At 44.2% G+C, this 26298-nt stretch overlaps 1 protein-coding gene across 1 annotated transcript; it reads left to right on the top strand.

Moving 5' to 3' along the window:
- The first annotated feature begins 23184 nt into the window (after window positions 1-23184).
- Window positions 23185-24463, top strand: LOC125544433 (myb-related protein MYBAS2-like). The gene is made up of 2 exons (XM_048708132.1): window positions 23185-23546; window positions 23654-24463. Exons 1-2 carry the CDS (start codon window positions 23408-23410, stop codon window positions 24304-24306), a joined length of 792 nt encoding a protein of 263 aa, XP_048564089.1. The 5' UTR covers window positions 23185-23407; the 3' UTR covers window positions 24307-24463.
- The last annotated feature ends 1835 nt before the right edge of the window (window positions 24464-26298 follow it).

Below are 26298 nucleotides of genomic sequence, written 5' to 3' on the forward strand. Positions count from 1 at the left end.
GGAAATCAGTTTACTTTCTTCGTTTTCGTTGTATTTTCTTCACTTCACATGCATGGCGATATATAATCTGCGGTAGACAGATTTAGTATTCTAACTAGCTAGCCGAAATGTGTTGTTCGTTTTACCAGTTTCTTGAATGTAGCTGTCTGAAATAATTTCTGCTTGATCCATTTTACAGGACTTATGAGAGATGGGCAATCCTTGCAAGGTCTGCAAGGGAATGGAGTTGGTCGGAAAAAATAACATTTGTGTACGCTGTGCGAAAGACAGAGCTTCGTCCTCTGCTGCACCTGTGATTGATGGATCTGGTGAAGGTGACAGCAATACCTCGAGGCGTCATGGAAAACAACTGAAGAGGGCAGTAACATCTTCTCCATCTCAGGAATTTTCAGGTTAACTTGTAGGGTCAGTTTGCATCAAATTAATAGTCACCCCTCACTACAATCCGCTCAATTTACTCATGGAACTCTGTTGCAGCACAAGACAATGAAGATATTGAGTCGGATGATCTTCCACATGAAGGCCCTGGGCATGATAATTTCCTTCTTGGAAGACCTGACATTGTCCCAATCCAAGGTAATACTGAATAAACATGCGTCATTTATTTTCGTATTTGAAGCAGCTCCGATAATATGTTCGTATGTGTCAAACCTTAAATTACTTACCTGTGAAATTTTGTACAGGACATGGCAGTCTTCTAGAATATGAGTCTGTGGAGCCAGAAGATGGGCAATCACCTCCAGAAACTGATTGCGGGATAATTCTTAGGGGTTGTCTATCTGGAGCACAAAGTGAGAGACTAAATGCGCTTATCCAGAAAGTTCAACCTGAAACTGTTGTATTCGTGGCTGTCATGAAAAACTGTGATGTTCAATCACCTCGTCCTCTTCTGGTAAAATACTCTTCTTCTTCTAAACTGAATCGGCAACTCACATGCTTATAATATGAACAATATGTTGGTGTGATTGCTGTTGTACTCTACATTTATGTTCCTAGTGTACATTATAAGTGGGGAATTCCCATCTTCAAGTTCTTGTGGATCTTCAGAACACTTTATTAAATGTTTTTCTCTGGACAATTGAAACATGTTTTTCTGAATTCAGCCTGAGTTTTGTTTATCTATTTATTATTCAATGATTATCACATCCGATTCATACATAACCAGATCATCTCGAAGGAACACACATTAGTTGAAGCTGCACACTTTCCACATGAAAGTGGGATGCCTGTCACACTTCAAATTCCAGACAAGAGCGAGGAGTGGCATCCAAGGTTCTACATGGAAAAAGGCGAGCGCATGCTTGCGGGTGATTGGTTAGGCTTCGTATGTGACAACAATGTGCAGGTGGGAGATATGTGCATCTTTGTACCATCGAAGGGTAGTGAAAGTTCCATGTTTACGGTCCATGCAGTTATCGGTTCAGTAGTAAATCCAAGGTTCTATTTATTATTCAATGATTATCACATCTGATTCATACATAACCAGATCATCTGATTCATGTAGATAACCAGATCATAAAAAACATAGCCACACTTCCAACTTTTTGAACGGTTCTATAATTTTGTTCTAATGATCTGAGTTATTTACATGATCAAACGTTTCCCCAGAAAGCATCATTCATGGTTTTTGTCATGATTTCGGTTCAGCAGTAAATACAGTGGAGCCTTCTCATGGTCATGGTATCATACTATCGTTGAAAACATAGCTATACTCCCAACCTTTTGAAAGGTTATATATTTTGTTCTAATTATCTGAAGTTACCTGCAGGAGGAAATGCTTCCTCGGAAAGCAACATTCATGGTTTCCCTGTTGATAGTCTGGATGGCAGTGACACTCATCCTTCTGAGCACCCTCCTTTCATCTTACCGTTTAGAGGCAATCTAACTACTACTCAGCAGAAGGTAGTTGATGAGAAATGGCAAGCTATCAGATCCAAGTTGTTAGAGTTATAATATAAGTCATGTACCCCTTTATATTTATCCGTTGTATAAGGGGTTTCCTGCATATGTTCCACACCTGTACATGTATATATATCGGCCTATGGCCTCATGGGAATACAAGTTGCATATTTCCTAACATGGTATTAAAGCTAGGTCAATTTTTTTTTTGCACGCTGCAACTCGTGCTATTGATCCAACCCGCGTCGCCGCCGTCCTCTGTGGCCGCTTCTCCATTTCTCTGTCTATCGTAGCCGGCGGCTCTCCACGCCCGCTACTCTCCCTTGCAGGTCAACTCAGGCCGGCTCCTTCCCCAGTCCCGTCTCCCTGGATCGAACACGAGCAAGCCGGTTTTCCTCTGGATTGAGTTGGCCCCGCTCGAGCCGGCTTCCTCTGGATCTGATCTGCTGCCAGCTGCCGATCTCGGAGGAGTTTGCTTGCCTGCAGATCTGCCCACGGCAGGACCGGGCCTCCAGATCAATCACCCGTTTGTCCTCAGTTGAAGATCTCATCGATCCGTGCTACATCTCCACGTAGTGCTACTTTGCTCTCCGGTGATACGTGGTGCTAGCCACTTCCTACGGGTGCTGCTTCTGCTGATACGTGGTGCTGGCGTATTGATTCGTCACGCCGCCGGATCTCGGCTGATTGGTCTGCTACGTTCGTCTGCCCTTGACTAACACCCACAAAAAAAATGTCTGCTGCATCGGGCTATGTTGCTGTCCCTCGCTGTCCGGTGATCTTTGATGGTACTAACTACACCGAGTTCACTGGCTTTATGCGCATTCACATGCGTGGCATCCGTCTCTGGGGTGTTCTTTCTGGCGAGGTCTGTTGTCCGCCACGTCCAGTTCCTCTGGTGGCCCCTACTCCGCCAACTCCATCGGTTCTTCCTACGGATGCTAATCAGGTCGCCAAGGATGCGGCTAAGCTTGCTGATGAGGCTGCTGATTGTGCTTATGATGAGAGGGTTTTGGCTTATGAGGAGGCTCTTCAGACGTATTTGTTGGGTTTCATAGTAATTTCAAAAAATTTCCTACGCACACACAAGATCATGTGATGCATAGCAACGAGAGGGGAGAGTGCTGTCTACGTACCCACGCAGACCGACTGTGGAATCGATGACACAACGTAGAGGAAGTAGTTGTACGTCTTCACGATCCAACCGATCAAGTACCGAAACTACGGCACCTCCGAGTTCGAGCACACGTTCAGCTCGATGACGATCCCCGTACTCCGATCCAGCAAAGTGTCGGGCAAGAGTTCCGTCAGCACGACGGCGTGGTGACGATCTTGATGCACTACAGCAGCAGGGCTTCGCCTAAACTCCGCTACAGTATTATCGAGGAATATGGTGGCTGGGGGCACCGCACACGGCTAAGGAATAGATCACGTGGATCAACTTGTGTGTTCTAGGGTGCCTCTGCCTCAGTATATAAAGGACTAGAGGGGGGAGGCTGGCCGGCCAAGGAGTGGCGCGCCAGGAGAGTCCTACTCCCTCTGGGAGTAGGATTCCCCCCAATCCTAGTTGGAATAGGATTCGCGGAGGGGGAAAAGAGAGAGAGGGGGCCGGCCACCTCTCCTAGTCCTAATAGGACTAGGGGAAGGGGGAGGCGCGCAGCCCATGTAGGGATGCCTCTTCTCTTTTCCACTAAGGCCCATCATGGCCCATTTAGCTCCCGGGGGGTTCCGGTAACCTTCCCGGTACTCCGGTAAAATCCCGATTTCACCCGGAACACTTCCGATATCCAAACATAGGCTTCCAATATATCAATCTTTACGTCTCGACCATTTCGAGACTCCTCTTCATGTCCGTGATCACATCCAGGACTCCGAACAACCTTCGGTACATCAAAATTCATAAACTCATAATATAACTGTCATCGTAACCTTAAGCGTGCGGACCCTACGGGTTCGAGAACAATGTAGACATGACCGAGACATGTCTCCGGTCAATAACCAATAGCGGGACCTGGATGCCCATATTGGCTCCTACATATTCTACGAAGATCTTTATCGGTCAGACCGCATAACAACATACGTTGTTCCCTTTGTCATCGGTATGTTACTTGCCCGAGATTCGATCGTCGGTATCCCATACCTAGTTCAATCTCGTTACCGGCAAGTCTCTTTACTCGTTCCGTAATACATCATCTCACAACTAACTCATTAGTTGCAATGCTTGCAAGGCTTATGTGATGTGCATTACCGAGAGGGCCCAGAGATACCTCTCCGACAACCGGAGTGACAAATCCTAATCTCGAAATACGCCAACCCAACATGTACCTTTGGAGACACCTGTAGTACTCCTTTATAATCACCCAGTTACGTTGTGACGTTTGGTAGTACCCAAAGTGTTCCTCCGGTAAACGGGAGTTGCATAATCTCATAGTTATAGGAACATGTATAAGTCATGAAGAAAGCAATAGCAACATAGTAAACGATCGGGTGCTAAGCTAATGGAATGGGTCATGTCAATCAGATCATTCTCTTAATGATGTGATCCCGTTAATCAAATAACAACTCATTGTTCATGGTTAGGAAACATAACCATCTTTGATTAACGAGCTAGTCAAGTAGAGGCATACTAGTGACACTTTGTTTGTCTATGTATTCACACATGTATTATGTTTCCGGTTAATACAATTCTAGCATGAATAATAAACATTTATCATGATTATAATGAAATAGATAATAACTTTATTATTGCCTTTAGGGCATATTTCCTTCAGTCTCCCACTTGCACTAGAGTCAATAATCTAGATTACACCGTAATGATTCTAACACCCATGGAGCCTTGGTGCTGATCATGTTTTGCTTGTGGTAGAGGCTTAGTCAACGGGTCTGCAACATTCAGATCCGTATGTATCTTGCAAATCTCTATATCTCCCACCTGGACTAGATCCCGGATGGAATTGAAGCGTTTCTTGATGTGCTTGGTCCTTTTGTGAAATCTGGATTCCTTTGCCAAGGCAATTGCACCAGTATTGTCACAAAAGATTTTAATTGGACCCGATGCACTAGGTATGACACCTAGATCGGATATGAACTCTTTCATCCAGACTCCTTTGTTCGCTGCTTCCGAAGCAGCTATGTACTCCGCTTCACATGTAGATCCCGCTACGACGCTTTGTTTAGAACTGCACCAACTGACAGCTCCACCGTTTAATGTAAACACGTATCCGGTTTGCGATTTAGAATCGTCCGGATCAGTGTCAAAGCTTGCATCAACGTAACCATTTACGACGAGCTCTTTGTCACCTCCATATACAAGAAACATATCCTTAGTCCTTTTCAGGTATTTCAGGATGTTCTTGACCGCTGTCCAGTGATCCACTCCTGGATTATTTTGGTACCTCCCTGCTAGACTTATAGCAAGGCACACATCAGGTCTGGTAACACAGCATTGCATACATGATAGATCCTATGGCTGAGCATAGGGAACATCTTTCATATTTCTCTATCTTCTGCAGTGGTCGGGCATTGAGTCTTACTCAATTTCACACCTTGTAACACAGGCAAGAATCCTTTCTTTGCTTGATCCATTTTGAACTTCTTCAAAATTTTGTCAAGGTATGTTGTTTGTGAAAGTCCAATTAAGCGTTTTGATCTATCTCTATAGATCTTTATGCCTAATATGTAAGCAGCTTCACCGAGGTCTTTCATTGAAAAACTCTTATTCAAGTATCCCCCTTTATGCTATCCAGAAATTCTATATCATTTCCAATTAGTAATATGTCATCCACATATAATATCAGAAATGCTACAGAGCTCCCACTCACTTTCTTGTAAATACAGGCTTCTCCGAAAGTCTGTATAAAACCAAATGCTTTGATCACACTATCAAAGCGTTTATTCCAACTCCGAGAGGCTTGCACCAGTCCATAAATGGATCGCTGGAGCTTGCACACTTTGTTAGCTCCCTTTGGATCGACAAAACCTTCTGGTTGCATCATATACAACTCTTCTTCCAGAAATCCATTCAGGAATGCAGTTTTGACATCCATTTGCCAAATTTCATAATCATAAAATGCGGCAATTGCTAACATGATTCGGACAGACTTAAGCATCGCTACGGGTGAGAAGGTCTCATCGTAGTCAACCCCTTGAACTTGTCGAAAACCTTTTGCGACAAGTCGAGCTTTGTAGACAGTAACATTACCGTCAGCATCAGTCTTCATCTTGAAGATCCATTTATTCTCAATTGCTTGCTGATCATCAGGCAAGTCAACCAAAGTCCATACTTTGTTCTCATACATGGATCCCATCTCAGATTTCATGGCTTCAAGCCACTTTTCGGAATCTGGGCTCACCATCGCTTTTTCATAGTTCGTAGGTTCATCATGATCTAGTAGCATGACTTCCAAAACAGGATTACCATACCACTCTGGTGCGGATCTTACTCTGGTTGATCTACGAGGTTCAGTAGTATCTTGATCTGAAGTTTCATGATCATTATCATTAGCTTCCTCACTAACTGGTGTAGGTGTCACTGGAACAGTTTTCTGTGATGTACTACTTTCCAGTAAGGGAGCAGGTACAGTTACCTCGTCAAGTTCTACTTTCCTCCCACTCACTTCTTTCGAGAGAAACTCCTTCTCTAGAAAGTTTCCGAATTTAGCAACAAAAGTCTTGCCTTCGGATCTGTGATAGAAGGTGTATCCAATAGTTTCCTTTGGATATCCTATGAAGACACATTTCTCCGATTTGGGTTCGAGCTTATCAGGTTGAAGCTTTTTCACATAAGCATCGCAGCCCCAAACTTTCAGAAACGACAACTTTGGTTTCTTGCCAAACCACAGTTCATAAGGCGTCGTCTCAACGGATTTTGATGGTGCCCTATTTAACGTGAATGCGGCCGTCTCTAGAGCGTATCCCCAAAACGATAGCGGTAAATCAGTAAGAGACATCATAGATCGCACCATATCTAGTAAAGTACGATTACGACGCTCGGACACACCATTGCGTTGTGGTGTTCCGGGTGGCGTGAGTTGCGAAACTATTCCACAATTTTTCAAATGTACACCAAACTCGTAACTCAAATATTCTCCTCCACGATCAGACCGTAGAAACTTTATTTTCTTGTTACGATGATTTTCAACTTCACTCTGAAATTCCTTGAACTTTTCAAATGTTTCAGACTTATGTTTCATTAAGTAGATATACCCATATCTGCTTAAATCATCTGTGAAGGTGAGAAAATAACGATATCCGCCACGAGCCTCAATATTCATCGGACCACATACATCTGTATGTATGATCTCCAACAAATCTGTTACTCTCTCCATAGTACCGGAGAACGGTGTTTTGGTCATCTTGCCCATGAGGCACGGTTCGCAAGTACCAAGTGATTCATAATCAAGTGGTTCCAAAAGTCCATCAGAATGGAGTTTCTTCATGCGCTTTACACCGATATGACCTAAACGGCAGTGCCACAAATAAGTTGCACTCTCATTATCAACTCTGCATCTTTTCGCTTCAACATTATGAATATGTGTGTTACTACTATCGAGATTCAACAAGAATAGACCACTCTACAAGGGTGCATGACCATAAAAGATATTACTCATATAAATAGAACAACCATTATTCTCTGATTTAAATGAATAACCGTCTCGCATCAAACAAGATCCAGATATAATGTTCATGCTTAACGCTGGCACCAAATAACAATTATTTAGGTCTAATACTAATCCCGAAGGTAGATGTAGAGGTAGCGTGCCGACTGCGATCACATCGAGTTTGGAACCGTTTCCCACGCGCATCGTCACCTCGTCCTTAACCAATCTTCGCTTGAGCCGTAGTCCCTGTTTCGAGTTGCAAATATTTGCAACAGAACCAGTATCAAATACCCAGGTGCTACTGCGAGCATTAGTAAGGTACACATCAATAACATGTATATCACATATACCTTTGTTCACCTTGCCATTCTTCTTATCCGCCAAATACTTGGGGCAGTTCCACTTCCAGTGACCAGTCTGCTTGCAATAGAAGCACTCAGTTTCAGGCTTAGGTCCAGGTTTGGGTTTCTTCTCTTGAGTAGCAACTTGCTTGCCGTTCTTTTTGAAGTTCCCATTCTTCTTCCCTTTGCCCTTTTTCTTGAAACTAGTGGTCTTGTTGACCATCAACACTTGATGCTCCTTCTTGATTTCTACCTCCGCAGCTTTCAGCATTGCGAAGAGCTCGGGAATAGTCTTGTTCATCCCTTGCATATTATAGTTCATCACGAAGCTCTTGTAGCTTGGTGGCAGTGATTGAAGAATTCTGTCAATGACGCAATCATCTGGAAGATTAATTCCCAATTGAATCAAGTGATTATTATACCCAGACATTTTGAGTATATGCTCACTGACAGAACTGTTCTCCTCCATCTTGCAGCTATAGAACTTATTGGAGACTTCATATCTCTCAATCCAGGCATTTGCTTGAAATATTAACTTCAACTCCTGGAACATCTCATATGCTCCATGACGTTCAAAACGTCGTTGAAGTCCCGATTCTAAGCTGTAAAGCATGGCATACTGAACTATCGAGTAGTCATCAGCTTTGCTCTGCCAGACGTTCATAACATCCGGCGTTGCTCCTGCAGCAGGCCTGGCACCCAGCGGTGCTTCCAGGACGTAATTCTTCTGTGCAGCAATGAGGATAATCCTCAAGTTACGGACCCAGTCCGTGTAATTGCTACCATCATCTTTCAACTTTGCTTTCTCAAGGAACGCATTAAAATTCAACGGAACAACAGCACGAGCCATCTATCTACAATCAATACATAAACAAGCAAGATACTAATCAGGTACTAAGTTTCATGATAAATTTAAGTTCAGTTAATAAAATTAATTAAAGAACTCCCACTTAGATAGACATCCCTCTAATCCTCTAAGTGATTACGTGATCCAAATCAACTAAACCATAACCGATCATCACGTGAGATGTAGTTTTCAATGGTGAACATCGTTATGTTGATCATATCTACTATATGATTCACGCTCGACCTTTCGGTCTCCGTGTTCCGAGGCCATATCTGTATATGCTTGGCTCGTCAAGTATAACCTGAGTATTCCGCGTGTACAACTGTTTTGCACCCGTTGTATTTGAACGTAGAACCTACCACACCCGATCATCACGTGGTGTCTCAGCACGAAGAACTTTCGCAATGGTACATACTCAGGGAGAACACTTCTTGATAATTTAGTGAGAGATCATCTTATAATGCTACCGTCAATCAAAGCAAGATAAGATGCATAAAAGGATAAATATCACATGCAATCAATATAAGTGATATGATATGGCCATCATCATCTTGTGCTTGTGATCTCCATCTCTGAAGCACCGTCGTGATCACCATCGTCACCGGCGTAACACCTTGATCTCCATCGTAGCATCGTTGTCGTCTCGCCAAGCTTGTGCTTCTACGACTATCGCTACCGCTTAGTGATAAAAGTAAAGCATTACATCGCGATTGCATTGCATACAATAAAACGACAACCATAAGGCTCCTGCCAGTTGCCGATAACTCGGTTACAAAACATGATCATCTCATACAATAAAATTCAGCATCATGTCTTGACCATATCACATCACAGCATGCCCTGCAAAAACAAGTTAGACGTCCTCTACTTTGTTGTTGCAAGTTTTACGTGGCTGCTACGGGCTTAAGCAAGAACCAATCTCACCTACGCATCAAAACCACAACGATAGTTTGTCAAATAGACTCCGTTTTAACCTTCGCAAGGACCGGGCGTAGCCATACTTGGTTCAACTAAAGTTGGAGAGACAGTCGCCCGCAAGCCACCTATGTGCAAAGCACGTCGGGGGAACCGGTCTCGCGTAAGCGTACGCGTAATGTTGGTTCGGGTCGTCTCGTCCAACAATACCGCCGAACCAAAGTATGACATGCTGGTAGGCAGTATGACTTATATCGCCCACAACTCACTTGTGTTCTACTCGTGCATATAACATCAACATAAATAACCTAGGCTCGGATGCCACTGTTGGGTTTCGTAGTAATTTCAAAAAAATTCCTACGCACACGCAAGATCATGTGATGCATAGCAACGAGAGGGGAGAGTGCTGTCTACGTACCCACGCAGACCGACTGTGGAAGCGATGACACAACGTAGAGGAAGTAGTTGTACGTCTTCACGATCCAACCGATCAAGTACCGAAACTACGGCACCTCCGAGTTCGAGCACACGTTCAGCTCGATGACGATCCCCGTACTCCGATCCAGCAAAGTGTCGGGCAAGAGTTCCGTCAGCACGACGGCGTGGTGACGATCTTGATGCACTACAGCAGCAGGGCTTCGCCTAAACTCCGCTACAGTATTATCGAGGAATATGGTGGCTGGGGGCACCGCACACGGCTAAGGAATAGATCACGTGGATCAACTTGTGTGTTCTAGGGTGCCTCTGCCTCAGTATATAAAGGACTAGAGGGGGGAGGCTGGCCGGCCAAGGAGTGGCGCGCCAGGAGAGTCCTACTCCCTCTGGGAGTAGGATTCCCCCCAATCCTAGTTGGAATAGGATTCGCGGAGGGGGAAAAGAGAGAGAGGGGGCCGGCCACCTCTCCTAGTCCTAATAGGACTAGGGGAAGGGGGAGGCGCGCAGCCCATGTAGGGATGCCTCTTCTCTTTTCCACTAAGGCCCATCATGGCCCATTTAGCTCCCGGGGGGTTCCGGTAACCTTCCCGGTACTCCGGTAAAATCCCGATTTCACCCGGAACACTTCCGATATCCAAACATAGGCTTCCAATATATCAATCTTTACGTCTCGACCATTTCGAGACTCCTCGTCATGTCCGTGATCACATCCGGGACTCCGAACAACCTTCGGTACATCAAAATGCATAAACTCATAATATAATGTCATCGTAACCTTAAGCGTGCGGACCCTACGGGTTCGAGAACAATGTAGACATGACCGAGACACGTCTCCGGTCAATAACCAATAGCGGGAGCTGGATGCCCATATTGGCTCCTACATATTCTACGAAGATCTTTATCGGTCAGACCGCATAACAACATACGTTGTTCCCTTTGTCATCGGTATGTTACTTGCCCGAGATTCGATCGTCGGTATCCAATACCTAGTTCAATCTCGTTACCGGCAAGTCTCTTTACTCGTTCGTAATACATCATCTCGCAACTAACTCATTAGTTGCAATGCTTGCAAGGCTTATGTGATGTGCATTACCGAGAGGGCCCAGAGATACCTCTCCGACAATCGGAGTGACAAATCCTAATCTCGAATACGCCAACCCAACATGTACCTTTGGAACACCTGTAGTACTCCTTTATAATCACCCAGTTACGTTGTGACGTTTGGTAGTACCCAAAGTGTTCCTCCGGTAAACGGGAGTTGCATAATCTCATAGTTATAGGAACATGTATAAGTCATGAAGAAGCAATAGCAACATACTAAATGATCGGGTGCTAAGCTAATGGAATGGGTCATGTCAATCACATCATTCTACTAATGATGTGATCCCGTTAATCAAATAACAACTCTTTTGTTTATGGTTAGGAAACATAATCATCTTCGATTAACGAGCTAGTCAAGTAGAGGCATACTAGTGACATTTTGTTTGTCTATGTATTCACACAAGTATTATGTTTCCGGTTAATACAATTCTAACATGAATAATAAACATTTATCATGATATAAGGAAATATAATAACTTTATTATTGCCTCTAGGGCATATTTCCTTCAGTCTCCCACTTGCACTAGAGTCAATAATCTAGATTACACAGTAATGATTCTAACACCCATGGAGCCTTGGTGCTGATCATGTTTTGCTCGTGGAAGAGGCTTAGTCAACGGGTCTGCAACATTCAGATCCGTATGTATCTTGCAAATCTTCTATGTCTCCCACCTGGACTAGATCCCGGATGGAATTGAAGCGTCTCTTGATGTGCTTGGTCTTTTGTGAAATCTGGATTCTTTGCCAAGGCAATTGCACCAGTATTGTCACAAAAGATTTTCATTGGACCCGATGCACTAGGTATGACACCTAGATCGGATATGAACTCCTTCATCCAAGACTCCTTTGTTCGCTGCTTCCGAAGCAGCTATGTACTCCGCTTCACATGTAGATCCCGCTACGACGCTTTGTTTAGAACTGCACCAACTGACAGCTCCACCGTTTAATGTAAACACGTATCCGGTTTGCGATTTAGAATCGTCCGGATCAGTGTCAAAGCTTGCATCAACGTAACCATTTACGACGAGCTCTTTGTCACCTCCATATACAAGAAACATATCCTTAGTCCTTTTCAGGTATTTCAGGATGTTCTTGACCGCTGTCCAGTGATCCACTCCTGGATTATTTTGGTACCTCCCTGCTAGACTTATAGCAAGGCACACATCAGGTCTGGTACACAGCATTGCATACATGATAGATCCTATCGCTGATGCATAGGGAACATCTTTCATATTCTCTCTATCTTCTGCAGTGGTCGGGCATTGAGTCTTACTCAATTTCACACCTTGTAACACAGGCAAGAATCCTTTCTTTTCTTGATCCATTTTGAACTCCTTCAAAATTTTGTCAAGGTATGTTGTTTGTGAAAGTCCAATTAAGCGTTTTGATCTATCTCTTAATGATGTGATCCCATTAATCAAATAACAACTCATTGAACATGGTTAGGAAACATAACCATCTTTGATTAACGAGCTAGTCAAGTAGAGGCATACTAGTGACACTTTGTTTGTCTATGTATTCACACATGTATTATGTTTCCGGTTAATACAATTCTAGCATGAATAATAAACATTTATCATGATTATAAGGAAATAAATAATAACTTTATTATTGCCTCTAGGGCATATTTCCTTCAGTATCATGGTGCTCTGTCTGTTTACACCCAGTGGCTTGATTATGATGCTCGTGCTGCAGCTGTTCTCACTGCTAGTGTTCTGCCTCAGTTTGCTTCTGAATTTCTAGGAGATGTGGACCCGTCTTCGTCAGCGCTATCAGCCCTCTGGTGATGCCTTATACCTCTCTGTTGTCCGTCAGGAGCATGCTCTTCAGCAGGGTGACTCTACTGTTGATGACTTCTATGCACAGAGTTCTGCTATCTGGCGCCAGCTTGATTCTCTCCACAGTGCTGGGTGTCGTACCTGCCCCTGTTGCCAGGCTGTCCAGGCCAATTTGGAGTTTCATCGCGTCTATGAGTTCCTGTCTCGGCTTCGTAAGGAGTTTGAGCCCCGGCGTGCTCAGTTATTTGCTCGTGGCCGTATTTCTCTTATGGAGGCGCTTTCTGAGATTCGTGCTGAGGAGACTCGCTTACGTGGTGCTGGTTTGCTGGAGGTTCCCTCTGTGCTCGCTACTCGTGCTCCTACGCCACCTGCTGCACCGACCCCTTCTCGCTCGAGTGCTCCGCCGCTCTTGCCCACTCCTTCTGGAGGCTCAGGTCGCCCCCGTCCATATTGCGACTATTGCAACAATGATGGTCATCTTGAGTCTCAGTGCTACACGAAGAAGAAACACCTGCGCAAGGCTCGATCATCATCTTCAGGGACTTCGTCATCTACCTCGACAGCTTCAGCCATTGCTTTGACTGAGCAGGATATTCTGAGACTTAAGCGTCTGCTCGCGGCTTCAGGTTCTTCCTCGACGGGTACTGCTGGTTCTGTGACTGATGCTTCCCGCACTGAGCAATCACCCTCTACACAGTCAGGTACATCCCCATGGGTTCTGGACTCTGGAACTTCTTGTCATATGTCTTCTCATTCTTCCACTTTGTCCTCTCTTCGATCACTGGATTCTCATGTTCATGTTTTCACTGCTGATGGTACTCCACTTTCTGTTGCTAGTAGAGGCAATCTTACCACTCCTTATTCTGTTCCTGATGTTGCTCATGTTCCTCGACTTACCATGAATCTGTTTTCTGCTGGTCAACTTACGGATTCTGGTTGTCGCGTCATCCTTGACGTTGACTCTTGTTCTGTCTAGGACCGTCGCACGCACACTCTGGTTGGGGCTGGCCCTCGCCGCCGTGATTCTCAGGGTCTTTGGGAGTTGGACTGGCTTCATGTTCCTTCCGCTGCCACCACCATCGCCAGTTCTTCCGCTTCTGTCGCCTCCGTTACTGGTTCCTTCCAGCAGTGGCATCATCGACTTGGTCATCTGTGTGGTTCTGGGTTGTCTTCTTTAGTTCGTCGAGGTCTTCTGGGGTCTGTCTCAGGAGATGTCTCTTTAGAGTGTCAGGGTTGTCGTCTTGGCAAGCAGATTCAGTTACCATATTCACATAGTGAGTCAGTGTCCAAGCGTCCTTTCGATTTAGTCCATTCTGATGTATGGGGTCCGGCCCCTTTCGCTTCGAAAGGTGGTCATAAATACTATATTATTTTCATAGATGATTTCTCTCGTTACACATGGCTTTATTTCATGACTTCTCGTTCTGAGGTGTTGTCTATTTATAAGCGTTTTGCTGCCATGGTTCATACTCAGTTCTCTTCACCCATTCATGTTTTTCGTGCTGACTCCGCTGGCGAGTATATCTCTAAGATGTTGCGTGGTGTTCTTGCTGAGCACGGGACTCTCTCTCAATTCTCTTGTCCTGGTGCTCATGCTCAGAATGGTGTGGCTGAGCGAAAGCATCGACATCTTCTTGAGACGGCTCATGCATTGATGATTGCTGCCTCTCTCCTGCCTCATTTTTGGGCTGAGGCCGTCTCCACATCCACCTATCTTATCAATATACAGCCTTCCGCTGCTCTACAGGGTGGTGTTCCTTTCGAGCGACTTTTTGATTCTACCTTGACGATTCCTCCTTCTATTATTCCATCTTTTCCTCAGCATTACACTCGTCGTCCACGACCAGTCGATGCCTCTGTGGATGAGTCATCATCTTCCTCTCAGCCTACTTATGGCTTGCGTTCTCGTCCTCGTTCACCTGTTGATCGCTTTGGATTTCCCACCGCTGGTGCTGCTGTTCTTGAGCCGACTTATTACCGTCAGGCTATTGTTCATCCTGAATGGCAGTTTGCGATGGCAGAGGAGATTGCTGCTCTTGAACGCACTGGTACCTGGGATCTTGTTTCTCTTCCTCCCGGAGTCCGTCCGATCACTTGTAAGTGGGTCTACAAGGTTAAGACTCGCTCCGATGGTTCTCTTGAGCGTCACAAAGCTCGTCTTGTGGCTCGTGGTTTTCAGCAGGAGCATGGTCGTGATTATGACGAGACTTTTGCTCCTGTGGCCCATATGACCACTGTTCGTACACTTCTTGCTGTTGCCTCTGCACGCCACTGGTCTATATCTCAGCTTGATGTTAAGAATGCCTTTCTTAATGGTGAGCTACGTGAGGAGGTGTACATGCAGCCACCACCTGGGTATTCTGTTCCTGATGGCATGGTATGTCGTCTTCGTCACTCTCTCTATGGCCTTAAGCAAGCCCCCCGCGCCTGGTTTGAGCGCTTTGCCTCTGTGATCACTGTTGCTGGTTTTTTAGCAAGTGCTCATGATCCAGCATTGTTTATTCACCTTTCTCCTCGTGGTCGGACTCTTCTTCTTCTTTATGTTGATGACATGATCATCACGGGGGATGACCCCGAGTATATTGCCTTTGTAAAGGCCCGTCTTAGTGAGCAGTTTCTTATGTCTGATCTTGGACCTCTTCGCTACTTTCTTGGGATTGAAGTCTCTTCTACCTATGATGGCTTTTTTATATCCCAGGAAAAGTATATCCAGGATCTTCTTGCTCGTGCTGCTCTTACTGACGAGCGCGTTGTTGAGACTCCTATGGAGCTCAATGTTCACCTCCGTGCTACTGATGGTGATCCTCTCCCTGACCCGACGCGTTATCGTCATCTTGTTGGCAGTCTTGTCTATCTAGCTGTCACTCGTCCGGACATCTCTTATCCGGTTCATATTCTGAGTCAGTTTGTCTCTGCTCCCACCTCGGTTCACTATAGTCATCTCCTTCGTGTTCTTCGATATCTTCGAGGCACGATCTCTCACCGTCTATTCTTTCCTCGCTCCAGTTCTTTACAGCTTCAGGCCTATTCGGATGCTACGTGGGCTAGTGATCCTTCAGATCGCCGTTCACTTTCTGCTTACTAAGTTTTTCTTGGTGGTTCTCTCATTGCCTGGAAGACGAAGAAACAGCTTGCAGTTTCCCGTTCGAGTGCCGAGGCTGAGTTGCGAGCAATGGCTCTTTTGACGGCAGAGGTGACTTGGTTACGGTGGTTACTTCAGGATTTTGGTGTTTCTGTCACTACACCGACTCTGCTCTTATCTGACAGTACAGGTGCTATTAGCATTGCACACGATCCTGTGAAGCATGAGCTCACCAAGCATATTGGTTCTGATGCTTTCTATGTGCGCGCTGGTGTGCAGGATCAGGTTATTGCTCTTCAGTATGTGCCTTCCGAGTTACAGTTGGCGGATTTCCTGACGAAGGCTCAGACTAGAGCACAACATGGCTTTTATCTCTCCAAACTCAGTGTTGTTCATCCACCATGAGTTTGAGGGGGGGTGTTAGAGTTATAATATAAGTCATGTACCCCTTTGTATTTATCCCGTTGTATAAGGGGTTTCCTGCATATGTTCCACACCTGTACATGTATATATATCGGCCTATTGGCCTCATGGGAATACAATTTGCATATTTCCTAACACAAGTTACCCCTTTATGTAGCAATATTGAACTCAAGCAGTCTTCAGAAGAAGCAAATTGTAAGCTCAATTCTTTGCAGGCTTCACTTTATACAAGTACAAAATCCATTTTGTTGGGATTTGCCGGTGAAAGAAAAAGACTTAATTAAGTGATGCGGATATAAGAATGTGACTTTTCTTAGGGAGTAACAGTAATGTGTATGCTCTCACACTCCTTTTTTTTTCCTTTAGCTTTATGTTAGATTTCTATGGTATGTAGGGGGTGTAGACTATTAAACATGACAGATATTAGGCTTATCATATTCAGTTGTAGAGATTACACTAAAAAAAGAGTCAGTAGTACATATTATACTCTAGTTCACTAGTTCTTATCTTCTTGACCTGTGCTTTGTTGAAATGGCATGATTTGTATTGTCAAGTGTCTCCAGGTTACCGTGGATATCATCGAACTACATTTCTCTTGAAATGGCACTTGACTAAACTGGTTACCTACATGAAGAAGTCTACTTACTTCACTGACATAATGTACCAAACCACCATTTTAACTTCTTTTTTCCTATCTGCAAAGCACCAGGAATTTGGTCAAGACTATGCCCATGCCATACATCTTCCAGCTAAAAAAACAGATGTGATACTCAAGTCGAACGGGAAGGACTGGGAAGCCAAGATGTCTTGCAGGAAAGGCAATAATAACTCAAACAGATGGATGTTTTTTAGTGGCTGGGGCAAATTCATGCATGAGAACGAAGTGCGGGAAGGAGGCCTGGGTGATAGAGACATGCTCCTCTTCGAACTCAAGTCGATGAACGAGGAGAAGATTACCATGGAGGTCCATGTCGTTCCCAGAGACATTCTCTAGTTTCTACTAATACAGAATGATGGGAGCCAGCTAGCACCTGCATGCTCTTCCTGTTTAGCACTCTGAAATCGAGCTATGGCTAATCTGATGGACCAAATAAATATAATAAAACCATCTTGAAAGCTTTGCTTACTTTCTCTATGTGTGTTTCTGAATCTGAGGAATGAATTCTCAAAATAAAATTAATAGGAACGCATGCAAGATCTTTAATCCGTTGAAAATTTGCTACATGCATCACGCATCAGTATATATACATAAATACTGCTACTTAAGGTTTGTGGTACTGCCTAGCTTCTCTGGTACCTTAAGGGATCTTGCTGCTTTTGTCACCTGGAAGAGGTATACGTGAGCAAGTGTCCTCTCTCCACCAACAGAGACAGGATACAGAGTAGCTTGGGCTGGCTTTCCATGGACCAAAAGGCCACCTTCCCCCATCTCTGCTCCTACTAGCCATGCTGATGCACTTTTGAACTGCACAAACCTAGCAAAGTCGCAAGAATCGCGCCAACACGATCGGACCGAACGGCAAGGAGAGTCAACAGTTCTGTATTGTAATAGTTATAATAGCTACTTCCTCTGATTCAGAATAAGTGTCGTGGTTTTGGTTAACTGAAACCACAAAATCAATCAATGGTTTTGTGTTGTACAGTTATAGTAGCTACTCCCTCTGATTCAGAATAAGTGCCGTGGTTTTGGTTAACTGAAACCACGAAACCACGACACTTGTTTTGGATCGGAGGGAGTAGAACATATTTCGGAGATCTGCAGCCACATATTAGTCTTCTCAACATTTTACCTACTGTGGGGCTGCTGACGTACGGGATAGGGTAGGATAAGAGGAACTTAGGTAGGTGCTGTCCACCTCACCTTTCCACGTACGTAGCTGATGCTATATACCTTCCTTCTTAAGTACAAATCCATGTATTCTTTCAAGTTCAAAGCAGCTGATGCATGAAATTCAGAAATATTACTCCCTCTGTTACGTCAATTAATTCGGATCGAAGGGAGCACTAGATTTTAGATGTTCAGCTCAGTAATCCTATTTCCTTTTTGCAAGGAAGAAGCTAGTTACAATTTATTTATATACAAGTCTCCTCTTAATTTTCCCTGTTTGAGGATCAGGTTGAACACAATGTTACACTGTCTTCTAGGATAACTGATAGGCATAAGCTTATTTGAAATCCTAAACAATGGTTTTAAGTATGAAATCTTCCCCGCAAAAAAAAAACACTCTTAACCTTCTAAAACCCTGTACCTTCAATCCTTGCCTGGTTTTAGATAACGGTTTCGCTCGTTGGTGAAGATAATGCCAGAAAATAATGACATACAAAGTTTCATTAAAAATGAATTTTGTGCCGTGTTCACAGATGCACACAAGACATAAACACATTTGTGTGCCCGTATGTGTTGTGGTGTACCTGTCTGCGCATGTGTCCGTCTATGTCGTACTCCAGTGTTTCAGAACAGAATTAAAGCTAGTCGATGCACTAAGTTGCGACCTCAACCGTACGTTGGTCGTAGTCTGCACTGCCGACATCGATCACTGATCGTCTGATCCTATCACAGTATCAGTTCACCTTTCCTGGAAGGAATGATGAACAACGCCTACCTTACTGTAGCCAAAGATACACATGAATACCAGTACACAAGTTGTCTTCCCGAACTATTCTTTTTTTTTTACAAAAATGATTCAGATCTATTATCAAAGTTCATCAAAAGTACAAAGTATCTCAAACATAATAAAAATCACATCGAGCTTCCAAGACCACGAACGACCACTATCGCCGACAGAACGAGCCACTGATGTGCCGCTGTCGCTGCTCCCTTACCAGAGCCAGTTTGACCTTGTCGATGACATTCGGGAAGTCTTCGTGCACGTGCCCGTAAGGACCAGCACCCTGGAGCTGCAGTCGTCGTCGTTGAACCCTTGAATAGGTCTAAAGCACCTGACACCAAATCTTGTCAAATGACGAGAAACTCTAACCTCATTGTCCCAAGAAGACGGCATATATCGGCTACGTCCGGATGGACGAACTCGGGGAGGATCGGAGCCTGGAAGTCAAACTCGAAGAAGAAGTGATTCCATCCGCCCGAGCATCTCACCTGTGAGGACTAAAAAATCCTAACCTAAACTACTAACCGGACCGGACGCACCGGGATTCCCCTCCCCGGCACCGGTCGCTGGAGCGGCAGGCAGAGGGGAGACGAATCCACGGGCTCGTCGGCAAAGCCTTGAGGGGAGATTTTGCCCTAGCCACCAAGGGATAGGGTCGGGAAAGAGAAACCCTAGATTGGTTCACGATTTGCAGGGCATGCTATTCATGTCTTCCCAAACTATTCATCATTTGCTCCAATACTTTGCAAACTCTCATATTAGCACATTTTCTTCTTTCGTTTTCTAAATAAGGCTGGCAATCTTGAAAGGGAAAAGATTCAAAAAAAAGGCATGATTGTCTATAATAGAAGAAATTCCAAAAAAAAAGTATTAGAGGGGAGATTGGTGGAGTGTTGTTGTATTGCTAAGCCTCGTGGGCGAGTATATATTGTGTACATGTCTTGGAGGACAAGAAGCCCTTGTATAGATAAGGCAGGAGAGAGATATGAATCCTATACTATCAAATACACATATACCAAAATATACTCTAACATGAACTAGTATGTGTTTCTCTTAAAACTCAATTTTCTTGGGGAGAATTCCTTATTTAACACCGTCTTAAAATTTATTTCCCTATTTAACACAAAAATATCTTTTCTTCCCTATATAACACCGAGTCTAAAATTTATGCCTTATATGACACTTCCGTCCATTTTGGGACTTGACGGTGTTAAATGACACTTGAAAAGACCATTTTGCCCCTCATGTGGTATGTGACCAGAATATTAATACATGATTATATAATGAAAAAAGGACACGTCCAACCCGCTTGGTTTGTTGATACCAAGTTGAGCAGCCGAACTCAAAATCGCACACACTGTTTGTATTCCATGAGTTTGAGTCTCATTTGGCCCTTGCGTTGGATACGCTATCATCTTTGAGCACATACATTGTGTTAATTTTAAGCTTTTAATTAATTATAAAGGAAAATCCAGTAACCAAGATGATTAGATTAAAATGTATAGTGGGATATACCCTTTTCTTGCGATAACGTTGGGTGGATGCCACTAGTACCAAGATTGAGTAGTGCACCACTAAGCCGACGGTTCTTGTTGCTCAGATAATATCCAACCTTGCATTTAGACCCCATATGCACTGATGTTTAGCATTGTGGTGAATTGCAATAATTTCAATAATCTAGTTTAGCTACATGCATCACCCGATGCAAAGGGGAGGTCTACCCTCCTTTTTGGAGAAAAGAAAATTATAGATGTTTGACTGTCTTTTCTCTTTCTATATGTGAAGTTGAGATAAGTTCCTTGTAATTCAAAAAATATGTGTCGATACATGAGAGGGCCACATTCCCCCCCAAAATAAAGACCTGCAAGAGGGTCATCGTTCATTGAAGTATAGAATTTATTCTTATTTACCCATCAACCGAGAAGTAGAATTTTTCTTCTTTTCCACGAGTCCACTTTAAAAAGAAGATCAAGCTAGTGTAGACCACATAACAACCTCAAATAGAGCCTAGCAAGATTCATGGAGAAACTCTCAAGCTGGCAACAAGTAGCTGTATCTTTTGTGGATCTTTTATTCTTTTGCCAGTGGTAGCTGTAGAATTTTGATTGGACGGAGCTGTAAATTATCCATGGGTAAGCTGGGAAAGGTGGACGCAAGTGGGGTAAATTATTTCCAGGCATCTTTCATCTGATGCATTTGATCTTTATAGTTTATCATTGGAGAGAACAAATTCTCTACATCTTTTCTATTTAATTAGATATAAAAACACAAGGATATTATTAAGAATTGCAACATGGCGATTAAGTAAGTTACATGCATGCATTGCTATCACTAAAGATGATCTAGAAGACGTGAAGAATCAGGTCTACAGATGACATTCGATCCTGTGATTAACAAGCTAGCTTTGCTTTTGCGGGAATGTAATTAACAAGCTAGCTGGTAGATATTTTTTTCTAGTACATGCATACGACTTACATCAGTCAAGAGATTCAGGTCCTCGCTGGATATGCCTTGGCATATCAATTATGACTATGGTACTTGATATGATTGGTTATTTCGTTCTTTTTTATTTCAAGAAATTTTTAAAAGAACAATTCAACATACAACAGTTTTTTCACTTGGCTGATAGTTGCAGCTTTTCGTGAATAAAAGACATGTGTGGTAGTCTGAAAAATAAAATAGTTCTATAAAAAACTTTCTTTTGAGCACAGCATGCAAAACTATGATCAAACCTGGAACCCTAACCTAAACGCCATCATCGCCAAACCTGACGGCGGTGGTACAGATGGTGTGGCAAAGCTTCTGAATTTTCCTGCGAGAGTCTGCTGCCTAAGGCTGAAACAAACAAGGGCGAAATGCAAGTCAATATTTCATATGTTTGCAACAAACTGAAAACTAATAGTTAGACTATTTATGAGAGTAGATTTTCTCCCATGCACGGGAGGTCCCGTGCCTGGATTAGTCCATTGATCACTTTGGATGAGCTCGTGCATACAACTTTTGACAGCTCCACCCATCCCATCTCCCATCCTTCTATATGTTTTGAACGATAATTCCTATTTATTTATTTTTAGATTCATGTTCCTTGTATAAGGGGCTTTCAAATAAGATCCATCTTAAATACATTTTGATGAGTTTTTAAATCTTCGTTAAGTTTCAACTGCTGAAACATGGTATGCGTGAACGACAAAAACACAAGTTCCAAAAACTGAAACTAAAAATTTGGTGTGCCTTCGTGCGGAATCCAATGACTTGTGGGTCGTGAGGCAAATCGGGCGGCCAGACAAGTTTCAACTACGAAAACTTGGTAGAAACAATGATAAATTTAGCAAGTTTTAAAACTAAAACTGAAACTTAAATCCTAAACACTAAACCCTAAAACCCTAAAAGCATATGAAATTTGGTATAACTTGGAAAAAAATTCATGTTCCAATATTTGAAAGTTAGATTTTTGTTATAAAAGTTGTCAAGATGGCGGACACAAATATGCAAACGAAACTTAATTTAGATTTTCGTTTCAAAAGATAGAGTAAATCAAAATTAAAAGATGGAATAAAAAAGATTTGAGATGGATGACTCATGCAACTATACAAAAGCATGCATGAGGTCTTCCAAAAAAACATGTATGCATGCGAATCTCCAACCAAATGGACGGCAAGAATCTCTTTTCTCGACCATTAATTAGCTCAACAAAACCAAAAACCACACCAACTACCGAATCATATGTGTTGAGTTTTCGTGCGTGTTGGTGCCGTGAGCATTCTCGTAAGAAAAATCTTGTGCGGTTGTATCAGCTTGACACGATGGTAGACCTGAAAATAGACTCCATGGTGAAGAAAAATCGAATCAGGAGGCTTGAGACCTGAGGCCGGCATGGCTAATCAAGAGGCACAATTTTGGGCACACACGCAAGGCAATGAACAGATTTGAGACCTTGAGGCCGGCCGGCATGGCTAATCAAGCCGTCGTCGGATACGACAACCGATTGACAGGCAGCTGGTAGCCAGTATGGTGTCACGAGGCACGCACGCACTACCCTTCGTCCTTGCAATCAGTGGCGCATATCTGTACCGGATCCACCACCACCCACTGACATCACCGCGCACAACGCCGCACTATAGCTACATTTAGCTAGGTGCCACTCACTCGCTCCCTCACCATGGCTAGTAGAGTATACTCTCTTAGCTCTATATATAACCCGGTGGTTCGTCCAGAGTCTAGCTCCATCCATTAGCATAGCATCCATCTCCGGCCAGCAAACACAAACGAGCTTCTCTTTCTCCTCCTCAGGTTCAGGGTAATTGGCCGGAGTTGAAGACGAAGCCGGCGGTGAAGACACGAGGGGGATCATCAGTTCATCACAGAGATCGAACGGCCATGTGTAACAACAGCGGTGGCCGCGGCGGGGCGAGGGCGGCGAGGAAGGGGCCGTGGACGGAGAACGAGGACGCCCAACTGGTATGGTTCGTGCGCTTGCTCGGCGAACGCCGTTGGGATTTCTTAGCTCAGGTCTCAGGTTTGCGCGGTGGCGGGTGATCGATCCAACCTGACTCTACGGCCAGTCACCATTAATCTTCTTCTACCTCCCCTCCCCCGGCGTGTTCTCGGCTGTGCTTCGTGCAGGTCTCCGGCGCACCGGCAAGAGCTGCCGCCTCCGGTGGGTCAACTACCTCCACCCGGGGCTCAAGCGGGGACGCATCACCGCCGACGAGGAGCGGCTCATCCTCAGCCTCCACGCCGAGTGGGGGTCCCGGTGGTCCAGGATCGCCAGGAAGCTCCCCGGCCGCACCGACAACGAGATCAAGAACTACTGGAGGACGCACATGAGGAAGAAGGCCCAGGAGGAGAAGATGCTGGCCAAGAAGAAGGCTGTCGCGGAGGCCTCCTCCTCGACCACGTCGCTGACGACGACGACCTGCTCGGCCTCCGCCACGCCCACGTCGTCCAGGGCGGCCACCACCGAGGCGCCGCAGGAAAGTGGTACAAGCATGGACGACGAGGCCGAGGAGGAGGCCACCACGTCGGTGAGCGAAGAGAAGAAGGCGGAGGTGGTGCAGTACTGCTCCGCCGTGGACATAGACCAGCTGTGGAATGACATCGCGGCGTCGGAGAGCTACCCGGAGATGATGATGAGCTGGGGCTCAGCCGGAAACGTCGCTGTCGCCGCCCCCGTGGAGCCATCGTCGCCGGTGTGGGAGTTCTGCGAGGATTACTCCCTATGGAGGATCGACGACCACGAGTACTACAACAAGATTGATCAACACGCTCTGAATTGAGAGGATTTAATTACGTTTCTCTTGTTGTTCTTGTTCTTAATTCCTAGCTAGCTAGCTTTATTGCACTACTTGTATTACTATATACTAATTCATGCATGTAATTATATGTAAAACTCGAGTTGTGAGATTATATTAGTGACAGCTAGCTTTTTGTGCACATGTGTAAGTCACTAATTATCATATTTCTGGAGAATCTGTTGCAAATTAAACTTGTCAAAATCAAAGATAGTGAACTAGAAGTTCTCTTGGGCTTAATTAATCGATGAGACAAATATCGTTCCTCCGTTTCGGAAAAAGTCAACTAGTTCTCCGGCCTCTGCATATATATTTCAACAGATTCTTTGCATCTATACGTCTGCATTTAAATCCAAGGGTGGGTAAGAAACATTTCATTTTCCTACACACAAATGTTTTTCTTTTTTTCGCGGGTTTTATACAAATATATTTTTGGGAGAACTTGATATTTATTCAACCTATACAAGTGGAAATATTCGCGCATTTTTGCACGGTTAGATATTACACAGCGCAAAGTGAAAAATGGTATAACTTTAACGGTAGATATACGCGCAAAGTATAGATATCATCTTCACCAGAAAATATATCCTATATGCCAAGATACCAACACACGAGTGCATGGGAATCCATTTCACAAAATTGCATGGGAATCCAATGATAGAGCCCTAGCCCCATGTCAAGCAAGCAACTTGCTAGATCAAAAGATGCCCAGATCAGGAGGCCAGCTGGTACCCATGGAATAGCAAGGAAGAAGCAAGAAGAAGAGACCACCATGCATCATCCCATTGTGGAGGTCTCTTTCCAACTTTTCATCATGTCCACCTCTGCCTTTCCATCGCTCCAATAGCCTGTTCAAATCCCATCTGATAACAGTACTCTTTTCACCTTCGTCAATGGCCGATCCACACCTTTGCTCCCCCGGCCGGGTCCACGCATGGGCGCAAGCAAACTTCCGCCAGTGAAATTGAAAATCACATCTCCTATTTCTGTCACTCACTGAGTCATCTTCAGCGGTATTTTTCTTCCGTTCCGTTGAAGAACGCCGATGGTATTTTTGTCCCGGCTATTTCCGTTCCATTATTGGTAGGAGGCAGGGCATATACCTCCACGAGATGTGCAAGTTGGAACAAAAAGCCCAAGTGGCTTTGTGATAAGGGGTGAGGTGAATAAAAATATGGGGGCGGAAAGGTGGTGATAAGGAGCAAGGGCTGCCTTTGTTTCTTCTTTTGGGGGTTGCTTTGCTCCTAATTCTTACTAACCTGACATTATCTCCGCGGTTTGTTTACACCCACTGGTGGTTCACCACAAGACCTTTTGGTTTAGTGTGCTAGTTACCCCACAGAAAGATTGTTTTTGCATCCGTTAATTTTGTTCCTCCGTTGTTAGGCTGTTGCATTAGAATCCTCGAAAGAAATCTCTTTCCGCTTGATTCTAACTTTTTCCAGACGGACTAAACAACGCATCACGACTGTAAATAATAATGGATTTGTTAATTCTCAATCATCTAAGAATTAAGAGTTAATTACACAAAACCACAACTTCAGGTTAACTTATAACACTTTACCACAACTTTTGAGTTTTTAAATAAAAAACCACAACTTCAAGTCAATTTATAACACTTTACCACAACTTTTGAGTTTCTTTAACACAAAACCACAACTTCTGAACTAATTCTCAACATTGAGCCCAAATCTATCGGTCAACTTCTTTTAATAGCCAATCTGATTGATTGGGCCCACATGTTAGGACCTAAGTTGAAAAAAGGTGGCATGTGCGCATCTCCTATGTGGCCTACCATTTCCTCCTCTTGCCATCCCGTACCGGCGCTATCAACTCCACCGACGCATTGAGCAGGGAGCTGGTTGTTGGTGGGGTGGTCGAAATTCTGCGACAAGATAATCACTCCGAGCATCCTTGAAGGCGAGGTTCCTAGTGTCGCAAAGCCGCACCCGTCCGGACTATGGCATGGTCAGGCGG

This window comes from Triticum urartu, chromosome 1 (genome assembly GCF_003073215.2).
Source record: "Triticum urartu cultivar G1812 chromosome 1, Tu2.1, whole genome shotgun sequence".
NCBI classification, from domain to species: Eukaryota; Viridiplantae; Streptophyta; class Magnoliopsida; order Poales; family Poaceae; genus Triticum; species Triticum urartu.